Consider the following 10,684-nt stretch of genomic DNA (forward strand, 5'->3'; position numbering starts at 1 on the left):
TAGAGTGGATCTATAGGATGCCAGGTTTCTATACCATGGGAGTGATTTGGGTGCATAATCTGTGACAAGTGTGGCAACAGAAACACTGTTGATGAACACCAGTTTTCAGTGCAGTTAAAAGTAAAATGCCAAAAGACAGAGGGAAGGTGGTTAATATGAATTGTGCAATCCATCAAAGTATCTTTACCATCTATCGTTTTGCCGTCTACCTCTGATGAGCCCAGCTCACACCGGAGGGGCTCTGCTGTCATGTTTCTGTGACCACATCAGCTTAAATAAAATTACACCAGGCAGGAACACGCTTCTTGCTGCTGTCAAAATTAAAATGCCATCTGCCTTTGCCGAGAAAATTTAACAAACACAGACAGTCCCTTTGCTCCTGAATTGCCCGGGCTCGGACAGCCAGCAGTCACTGCAGAAAAAAGGCAGGGAGTTCCTGAAACCCTGCATCTCCTTCCTACTCAAAGCCTATGGGGATTTGCTCTGAGAAATCATAACCACAAAACCCGCTGCAATCTGCTTCAGCTTCCATAAAGGGCAGGCATTCTGCCATCAGCAGGAGTGATCTCTTTGGGTACTGCCCTGGCCTGAAAGTCCCATTTCTAGTCAAGATGGGCAAGAGGGTCGCAGGTGGGTGCTGCTCTAGCAAGGCCTGATCTCCCCTGCTAGCTCTCCACTCAGTGCTTCGCACCCAGGGGGCTGTGAGGAGGCACGGACGGCCACCACTGCCGGGGGAAGCAGTAAAGGGGGAACTAAACTAATGGTGCCAGGACCACTCCGCGGCTCCATGCCTCCTTGCATGCTCCTCTTCTACTCTCCAGCCACCCTGGGATGCCGAGATGTTCCCACCAGGAGCAGCCCCGCCATGATCCCCGCAGTGCATGGCACAGCCCGTGGAGGTGGTGGGACGGGGATGTGGGGGGATCTGGCACGCAGCTACGGGCAGTATCGGGTACCCTGTGCCAGCAGAACCTCCGGCAGCCTGTTATGCCCTGCATCCCACAGCGGGGCACTGCCTCACAAAACCCTTCGTATGTTACAAGTCGGAGAAGGGGAAATTACGCCTTTGTTTCAGCAGGCTTGAAGTTTGTGAAGAAGAGTTGAGGACTCTGCCCCGCTCGTCTCAGCTCTGAGGGGAAAGCTTTGCTCTGAGAACCAGCACGGAGATAATCGGGAAGCACTTCCCAAAGCCCAAAGCAATGAGTGGATTGGGAAGAAAGGCGAAGCACCACGAGGAGCTCCTTGGTTTTCCCATAACCGTACCTACCAGGGGCTGGAAGTGGTGAGTTGAAAGAAAAAAAATAAAGAACAGAAACAGCATCTTTCCTCATGAAGACCGATGTAACAGAGGGCCAGCACTTGTTCGGTGTGCAACTTCTTCCAGAGGAGGCAAACCTCCCTCCCCAAGCCGTGCCGAGGAGCAGGACCGCCCAAGCCCCGTGACGGCGCCTTCCACGCCGCTGTCCCAAGGACGACGACGTCGCCCCCAGGGCCACCACCGCCGCCACCAGGGCCACCACCACCGCCTCCTCCTCCCCTCAGCCGCCCGGGGGCGGGGGCTCGGCGCGGGCCCATAAAGGCGGCGGCCCGGCCCGGACCAGCCCAGCCCGGCCCGGCCGCTGCCCGCCCGCTGCCCCCCGCCATGTCCCCGCCGCCGTCCCCGTCCCCGCCGCCCGCCCTGCCCTGGCTGCTCGCCGCCTGCTGCCTCTGCGCCCTGCCGCGGGGCTCAGGTAGGTCGGCGACAACCCCTCCTCTTTATTAATTTTAAGATAAAAGGGGTGCCTGCCCTCGGGGCCGCCCCGTCTCCCTGCATCTCTCTGTACGCGCTGTGTCCCCCCGCAGGGTTTCCCCAGCCTTTCTCCCGCTACAGGGACGGCGCGGAGCTGCCCAAAAGTCAGGTATGGCTCCTCTCCTCCTCCTGCACCAGGGCAGAGCCGCCGTGTGGAAGCCCTGCGGGAGGTGGGCGCCGGGCTGGGGGTCCGACGGGGGGGTCCCAAGCGGCTGGTGAGGGCGGCGGGGGGGGGTGAAGCTCTCTGCAGCCCGGGGAGGTGGTGGGACGGGGATGTGGGGGGTTGGTGTGAAGGATCGGGCACACGGGACAGCAGGAGCCGGGCAGGCTCCTAGGCACCCGGTCCTGGCTCCCTGGGCTAAATGCGGCCCCCCGGCTGTGAGAACCAGCTGTTAATGTCTGGTCTTTACCCCTCAAGCAACTGGCGCTGTGCTTCAGTCAGTGGATGGAGCTGTCTCACCAACCCCAGGTAGGCTGCCTTCGGCAATGGGTTTCCTCTCCTGCAGGCACGCAAACAGCCCTGTGCCCCTCAGCACTGCATGCCGTGGGACCCCCGAGAGCCAGAGAGCTTGCTGGAGGATGTGCTGTCCTCCCTGCAGGGCTAGCTCGGTCCTAGGGACAGCAGGTGCGCTTTTATTCCCATCACAGCGGAACATGAAGTGCTGTTGAGTGCTGTAGAGGATACCGGAGGGGTCCTGGATGGTTCGGGGGGTTCTCTGAGGTCCTCAGAGGCTTGGGGAGCAGGGGGAGGCTCTGCAGCTCGTGTCTGCGGTGGTGCCGCTGGCCCGGAGCTTGCGAGCACTTTAAGCAGCGGAGTGACTTTGAACGAGCGAGCCTGCAGCATTCAGCACCGAGCCCAAGGGTCATTTCCATTCTCAAAGGGTTGAGAAAATCTTTGTAGGATCAGCAGTTATCTGGAAATTTTTAGCCTTTTTTCTGATACCTTTCAGTCTTGTAAGACTGTTGGGAAATAGTTCCCAAAGCTAGTTATTCAGGTGTCTTGCATTTTATCTCCTGTGCTGTAGTTACTTCTCATCTGACATGACTATATACGTAAGCAAACCCTTAGCCTGTACAAGGGAGTGTGGGACACCTACCCCCCCTCTTTTCCAAGGCTGTCTATTTCACCCCCATCTTTTCTCTCTTGCTCCTTTGGAGTCCTGAGATAAAATCCATTAAAAGAGCTGTGGTAATTGACTTCAGCAGAGTTACTCTCTGGCCCATGACCACTTATCCAACGGTGTACAGACATTGTGATTTTATCATCTAATGATAGAATTATCCCTGTTGAACGCAGGGGACTCTGTGGTCAAACATACTGAACAGCTTTGGCTGAAATGCTTCTAGATAAAAATGTGTAGATTAAATATGCCAAAAACCAGCCAGTTCTTAGAACACTTAACATATGAAAGACTTATTTTAAATATGAAAGACTTATTTAAATCTCTTTACAGCAAGACACTCTACTGACAACTTGAATAGTACTATGTGCATTCTCCTTGTGCAAAATGCTTGTTTTTCATCTCATAACAGCTTTAGGAAGTCTTACCCTGCTCTGAGTGGTTCGAGTGGAAATGCGTACAATTTAAATTGCACTGGGATCACAACTGAGCCTGTTCTGTGTAAAAATCCTGTATACTACATCCTATCGGGAAATGTATTAAACTGCTGTTTGACTTTGCAGATCTCCAGCACTGTTTTGGATCTTTGTTACTCCATATTCAACAGCATGCATACGAATGAGGTAAGGTGTAATTACTTCCTTTACTTAGAAGCATCCATTACTTAAATGTTTCTCCAAACAATAATGTATAATCTAATATTGTCATGAATCAGGCAATACAGTAGAGTAACTATGAAGTACATAAAAGAATATTTCTTTTCATTAGTGGCTTGCATGTAATTCTTAATTCCATTACATTATAAATCAAATTGTTGTTTTTAGACCTCAGGAGCCGAAACGTCCACTTGCAACTAGGGTTAGCATTTTAACCTGACACTCACTTTTGAATAATACAGGGTTAAATATGCTAAAAAAAATAAATCACATCATTGGTTCAACAGCGTATTTAAGATCATGCTGAACATGGAGACATGAGATGCTTTACTGATTTTTTTTGATGCTTTACTTAAGTTTTTTTGTGTGTGTGTGCCTGAATTGGATTCAAAAGCTTAAGCTGAAAGATTGAGTTATTGAGTATAGCACTTCCCCATTGGTGCAGTCGTATTAGGACCTAGCTCAATGCCAGTTCTGCTTGATACTGCTTTCTTATTACCACCAGTTAATCAACAGTTCCTTTCCCAAAAAATTCACACTGCCCGTAGGTATGTTATGAAAGCTAATTCACTTGTGGAGCTTGAGTCGTACAGTTGTGATTTAATAAAAAAGAGCCTTCAAGGAAATAATAGTATTTTGATGTGTATTTCACCTCTCTTCTTGCTAGTGTCTTTATATTATAATTCCATGCATGCTTTCTTAAAGCAGCTGTAACGATGTGCAATACTGACGTTTATTATGTAAAGACTCTAGCATTTCAATTTTAAATGTCCACCGAATGTTTTGAGTTCAATATTAACTCCTGTGCTTCTACAGCTTAGCTAATGAGGGGACATCCGGAATCAGCCAGTAACTTTGAGTGCAGCCCTATTTCTAAGGCTGATTTAGTTACTAAACTTGCCAAAAATTCACCCTCTGTTTTGAGTCCTTAAGGCAGGGAGCTGGATCCCATACAGTATCCTTTCAGGAGGTACGACTAATACTTGTTACATATCCGCGATAGAATTTCTAGGTGTGATCTGATTAAGTGGTGGACTAAAGCTAAACGAGATACGGAAGAACTAAACAAAAATGCTAGTTGTTACCCGGCTGTTCAAATCTCTTACAACATGAAGCTTTATTTTCTCAGCCCAAAGGGACTCTGGAGAAGACACTGCAAACATGAGCTTATATGTGGTGCAGCAAATGAAACTGTTATGAAATCCTACTGATTTCACCTGGACCTGAACTTTCTTCACATTCCTGTATTCATGTGGTTTTATTTAAATTTTGATTCAGAGTTATAGATTAAGCAGAGAAGGCAAATGGTGTTTCAGGAGAAGGAATGATGCTTCAGTGTCATGAAAGGCAAAGTCAATGGCAATGTTGGCATAATGGGACTGAGCTCCATTTGGGGAACTTAAAATCTCTTGGGACAACTAACAGACTGCTCATTTTATGCATCTAATCTTCAGGTATATCTTGTAGATGGCACTTTCAAAGGTATCAATAGGAACTAAATATCTAAGCCCAGCTACATAAGAATAATCTCCATTAATCCCTTCGTAAAATCAAGCCAATGCACTGTTTAGAAGCTCATTTGTTGCCATGTTTCTTCCATAGCATAAAATCATAAATTTAGGATATTTGAAAGCGAGTCTAACTCATGAGTTGGTGTCTCTTTACTTGATATATATCATCTGAGAACAAACAATCATTGTAGTCTCCCTCTTTGCATCCTTTAAAGCATCCTGATTGAGCATGTACTTTTCTTCTTTGTTTCATACTGTGCTGGCATAATGGGACTTGTTCTATAAATCATTGCCTCAAGGCTTGAACCAAGAACAGGTTAACAAGGAAATCATCATCTCATATCCTGAATCCCAATTCCCCGCTTTCTTGTATATTTTTCTTTTTAAATTCCTACGCCCCAGTTTTCCATCCGCACTCATTTCCTGTGATCTCCTCATCTGTCTTCATATCCTCACTCGTTACATGTGCTTGTTTTTCAATCCCACGCCAGACAACTAACATTATTAGAGCAGTGAGAACTAAAAGCAAACTAAAAACACCTTCCCCTCCATCCACCTTCTTCTATGTCCTTCTCCCAAGTGGTGCAGGGGAACGGAAAATGGGGGCTGTGGTCAGTCCCTAACGCTTTGTGTCTGCCCCTGCTCCCCGTGGGGTCCCTCCCACGGGATGCCATCCTTCCCCAAATGGGCTGCCCACAGGCAGCAGCTCTTCAAGCACTGCTCCCACATGGCTCCATACCACGGGGTCCATCCCCCAGGAGCAAACTGCTCCAGCACGGGTCCCCCACGGGCGGCAGCTCCCCCCAGACCCCTGCTCCTGCGTGGGCTCCTCTCCACGGGCTGCAGCTCCGGCCCGGGGCCTGCTCCTGCGGGGGCTCTCCATGGGCCGCAGCCTCTTCCAGACCACATCCACCTGCTCCACCGGGGGCTCCTCCACGGGCTGCAGCGTGGAGATCTGCTCCGTGTGGGACCCATGGGCTGCAGGGGGACAGCCTGCTCCACCAGGGGCCTCTCCACAGGCTGCAGGGGAACTGCTGCTGCCTGCCTGGAGCACCTCCTGCCCTCCTGCTGCACTCACCTTGGGGCTGCAGGGCTGGTTCCCTCACATTTTCTCACTCCTCTCTCTCCCAGCTGCTGTCACACAGCAGGTTTTTTTCCCTTCTTCAATCTGCTCTCCCAGAGGTCCAACCAGCATCACTCCCTGGCTCGGCTCTGGCCCGCAGTGGGTCCCTTTTGGAGCCGGCTGGAGCTGGCTCTGATCTGACATGGGGCAGCTGCTGGGCTCTGCTCACAGAGGACACCCCTGCAGCCCCCTGCTGCCAAGCCTGTGCCACATAAAGCCAATAAGCTGTTGTAATAGTGGCTCTGGCTTAGAGCTTCTGTCCAGCCAGAGGTGTGGAGCCAGGCAGCTGTGCTGTGGGCAGGAGGGCTCCCAGACCTCACAGGTGTACCAGAGTGCAGGTTCAGAGCTTTGTTAGACGCTAGGCTTGGTTTGCTCCCATGAAGTTATGGGGAAAGTTTCTATTCTTTGATGTCAGGATTAATAGAAAAATGATGAATTTCCTGAGGAATAAAAAGGGTGCAGGGGAAGGCTTAAGAACAGCAATGATGCCTGGGTAATTTGGAAGGGCAATCTGAAAGCCAGAGAGCAGCCCCATTTAAAGAAGGTAAGAGCTATCAGTACCATTCAAGCCCGAGGAATGGAGCTGCTGTGCTCACTGCAGTTTGAGTTCTGCTTCGCCCCCCCGAGCTGGAAGGATGTTGAATGATGAGGTTGGTTAAGGTGAGATTTAAAATAAATCTTTAAAAAGATCCTTTTGCTGCTGCTGTTCTTGTAGCTATGTTCTCTGTTTGTACTGTTCTCTCTCTTCTCACACGGAGTGGAGAACTTGATTGGTGACAGAGGATTAATGTTACAAACCAAAGAAATGACAGCATCTTGATTAATTTACACTGTCAACTTGCAGGAATCACAGACTGCTACTGCAGAGTTTACAAAGAAGGTATGTAAATATAATGACAAGCAAGTAGTAGTGGACAGTGGAGTATGGGCATTTCTGTGTTTCTTTTGCTGCTTTATACAAGTAAATTATTTTTAATGGTTGGGAAGAAAGCTGTGCTGACCCTGCTTCTGCAAAGATATGCACCGTGTATAAAGCTTTATTTTCTACGTTTTCTCAAGCCTGTGAATCTTTAATTATGGTAATTTAGTATATTTACACTAGACAGAATGGCTAGTTGTTGACATTGCCCTTTGGGTATTAATTTTTAATGAGCATTCCAGATGAATGGGCATTGGAGACTATCAGCATCTCATTGTTTGCATGCTGCTGAAATGCCCTGAATTATTGATAACCTGATGGACAGACACCAAAACTTGTAAACAGATCTATGGAACTGAGCTTAAAGTGTTTTGTTAATGGTTTTGTATTTTATTTTACAGGATAGTCATGGGACTCTGGGACGGCCGTTTTTCCTTTTCAGGGTATCTGAATCTTTCGCTCTTAAAGATTTGCATAACAGACAATGTTATATGTGGATACAAGCAACTGCTTACCTTTACAAATTCTTGGTGCACTTGTTTTGATTAGATACCAAATATTCCTTTCCTTGAAAGCTGAAGAAGCCATTTGCTTAAAAAGCTCTGGTTCATCTAAAAGACCACAAGATAATGAGATCTGGGGTAGTAATGGACTAAACCTTTTTTACTGGAAGATGTGACTCTGCAATTACTGTCTCGAGTCAAGTCATCCAAAGATAGAAGTAGTATGTGGCTTGTGTGTTGGAAATGGCCAAGGTGCCCTCGTACTAAATTCACCAGATGAAACATGTACCTGAGCTGGCTGTCCACGTGGTCTGAAAGGTCCAGTTAGTAAGTAAAGGCACCCTGTGTATTAGGGTGAAAAGCCAAAGCAATGTTACGGAGATCATCATTTCCCTCGATTTTTTCACCTATTGGCCTGATGAACTATGGCACAGTCTAAAGGAGAATATGCTGGTCTATGATTAATCTTACATGATAACACCAAACCAGTTATTAGGAATATTGTCAACACATCAGAAAATAGATCTGTTAAGAAGGAGATTCTGGCAGGTAACCAGAGTCCCAGCTTAGGCCAGCCAGGTACTTTCAGTCCTGGTATTTATATGATCTGTTGGTTGTCAGGTTAGTACCTTAATGAAGTGAGATGAAGATCCTTAATGAGAATAATTAAGGTCAGACTATTTAACTGTTTGGATGGAGGCTGAATAAATACTTCTCAGGTTCAAAGGCACCTGCATGGCTCCCACTGGTATTTGACATGTCGTCCCTTTAAAGGAAATCTTACTGCAGCCTTTTCACATGATCTGGGAGGTGTATTTTGGTGTGCATATAGATCTGGCATCTAATACTAGTGTAAATACCATCTTATAAATCTGCTATCTCATTATTGTATTTTTCAGCCTCGAAATGGAAGAACTATTGAAGGCAGCGGTGAGTAGGCCATCCAAAGGTGACAAGAATTTGTTCTGTGTTTCAGTAATGATGATCCTTGTGACAGAAGGAGTTACTGAGGAGTACTACAAACATAGTAAAAATCTAGATACCCATTTGGATATTTCAAATGGTCTCTGAAAGCTATCAGGGTAGAAGTGCTTTCTTGCATGCTCAAGGAGTTACAGTGTATACTTTTGACAAAAGAACTGTTTTCTTTCTTCAAGGTTCATTCAGGAGGAGATTTCATCCCCTGTAAAAATTATAGAAGTGATACAAAAATGATAAAGGTTGAAAAAAATCCTTTTTTTTTCCTAGAGGGTGTAAATTGTACTTTGAACACAAAAGCTAGCCAGGTCCTTTGCTGTGATAAATATGTGCACTGACCTCTTTTCCAAGAGACCTTCAGTCACCTAATCCCGCATGAGAACCCACTAATAGAGATCTCTGCATGCAGAGGGGAGTCATCCTCACCTCATGATTAGGATCTCTTTTTGAGTAAACATTACCTAAAAAGAGGTGGGCTGGGGATGTAAAGAAGGAGGACAGCAAGATCTAATATCACGTATCTCTTCTTTATCCATCTTCGGAAGCATCTGTTGAAGGTCTCAGTTAGTTTTAATGGGAAATGCACAAAACAGTCAATGTAAATGCATCTCCCTGTTAGTTTCTCTTCTTCCAATCTTTTATCCCAAAATAAAAGATCATTATTTTTTGTTTGCAGCATAAGAATTACATCCAACAGTTGGCTGGAAGGGTTGTTTTTCTAGGGGGAACAAGGGAGGAGAATAGCAAAGAAATAGCATAAAGAAATAAAGCAAATAATACCTTTGCTGTATTTTCAGGATTAAATCATTACAGAAAGAAAGTAGACAAAGACTGTGAGAGTATCACAGAGCAGCATTGCAGTGTGCTTGCTCTGTTCTTACCCACAGCTCAGTGCCCTGAGTCATCTGGGCTGCAGGATCAACACTGCCTGCAGTGCTTTGAATGAAAGTCAGTGAAGTTAGGACATGGTGGAGAGAGAAGGACTGTATCTGGAGGGAGGATTCATGTTTGAATGCGAGTAACAGATATGGGCACTTAGCCAGTATTTCAAACTTTCACCTATTTTAATCTTCTGGTGCTAGGATTTGAGGACCAGACATACATAAGTGAATGTTAAATCATATTCAGATCAAATTCTCAATGTAAAATGTGATTTTGTGTTAATTTGTTTCAGAATACCACGGAATATGAAGTTTGTGGGTCGATTTACTAGCTCGGTAACTTGGTTTATACAAAGAAAAGAGACTTCCCATTGCCCTGTTCGTCTACTATGTGACTCAGTTGTCTGGAATTTAGTGTTCCATGTAATAAATTTGCAATCAGTAATTCTTCTTGTTGTCCTTTTTTATTGTAGCAGGTACTAAACATCATCGGGCTGTATTGTAGCATTGTCTCGTTCTAACTGTATTCAGAGGAAATCAATCATCCGAATATAGATAATTTTCAAATACTTTCAACAATATGTTTTATATTTATAGCATATTCCCTAATAGGGTCATGAATGATGAGCTGCCCTTCTGGCAAGAAAATATATTTTCCTATAATTTCAGAATATACATCCTAACCAACGCGTTAAAATTATTGTGGATATTTTCATGAATTATTTATTACTTTGAATAATTAAGGGGTTGAGTTTGATAAATGATGAACCCAAAGCACAATGAAGGAAATGGAACACATACTGCTGTTCAGACAGGCACTATTCAATCAGATGATACTTTTTATGATACTTTTTTTTTTCAACCTTGCTTTACTGGCTATCATAAAAGCACAAATGAGTCTCTTATGAGTGAGATTCTGAACATCTGTCCCTTTTACTGAAATGGGGAATTGAAATCTTGGTGCAGCCAAGTGTGTTTGCACTGTAAGGGGTGGGGTGATTTGTTTGGGAAGTTGGAGTTATTTAGGGGCAGAAAGCTTAAAGCACTGAAATTGTTACTTCCTTCATAAGAGAGTATAATAAAAGCCGGGGTGGGGGTTACAAGGCTTACTTGGTAGAAATACACCAGGTTGGGATTCCCCAGTAAAAGCTGTCCCACAACAGTGGTCTCCTCAAGTCCTCCATTGTCTTCCCTTCCCCTTCT

At 45.8% G+C, this 10,684-nt stretch overlaps 1 protein-coding gene across 2 annotated transcripts; it reads left to right on the plus strand.

Annotated features, from left to right (window-relative positions):
• The first annotated feature begins 1,639 nt into the window (after positions 1 to 1,639).
• NMS (neuromedin S) lies at positions 1,640 to 9,928 on the plus strand. 2 transcript variants are annotated; one of them, XM_035316061.1, is made up of 8 exons: positions 1,640 to 1,730; positions 1,843 to 1,898; positions 2,208 to 2,258; positions 3,474 to 3,533; positions 7,045 to 7,080; positions 7,521 to 7,562; positions 8,522 to 8,552; positions 9,775 to 9,928. In XM_035316061.1, exons 1-8 carry the CDS (start codon positions 1,643 to 1,645, stop codon positions 9,789 to 9,791), a joined length of 381 nt encoding a protein of 126 aa, XP_035171952.1. In that variant the 5' UTR covers positions 1,640 to 1,642; the 3' UTR covers positions 9,792 to 9,928. The 2 variants fall into 2 exon arrangements, with proteins under 2 accessions (XP_035171952.1, XP_035171947.1); XM_035316056.1 differs by lacking the exons at positions 7,045 to 7,080; positions 7,521 to 7,562; positions 8,522 to 8,552; positions 9,775 to 9,928 and adding an exon at positions 4,596 to 5,326 and having other exon boundaries at positions 3,474 to 3,543.
• The last annotated feature ends 756 nt before the right edge of the window (positions 9,929 to 10,684 follow it).

The sequence above is a fragment of the Oxyura jamaicensis genome, chromosome 1, assembly GCF_011077185.1.
Source record: "Oxyura jamaicensis isolate SHBP4307 breed ruddy duck chromosome 1, BPBGC_Ojam_1.0, whole genome shotgun sequence".
NCBI lineage: Eukaryota > Metazoa > Chordata > Aves > Anseriformes > Anatidae > Oxyura > Oxyura jamaicensis.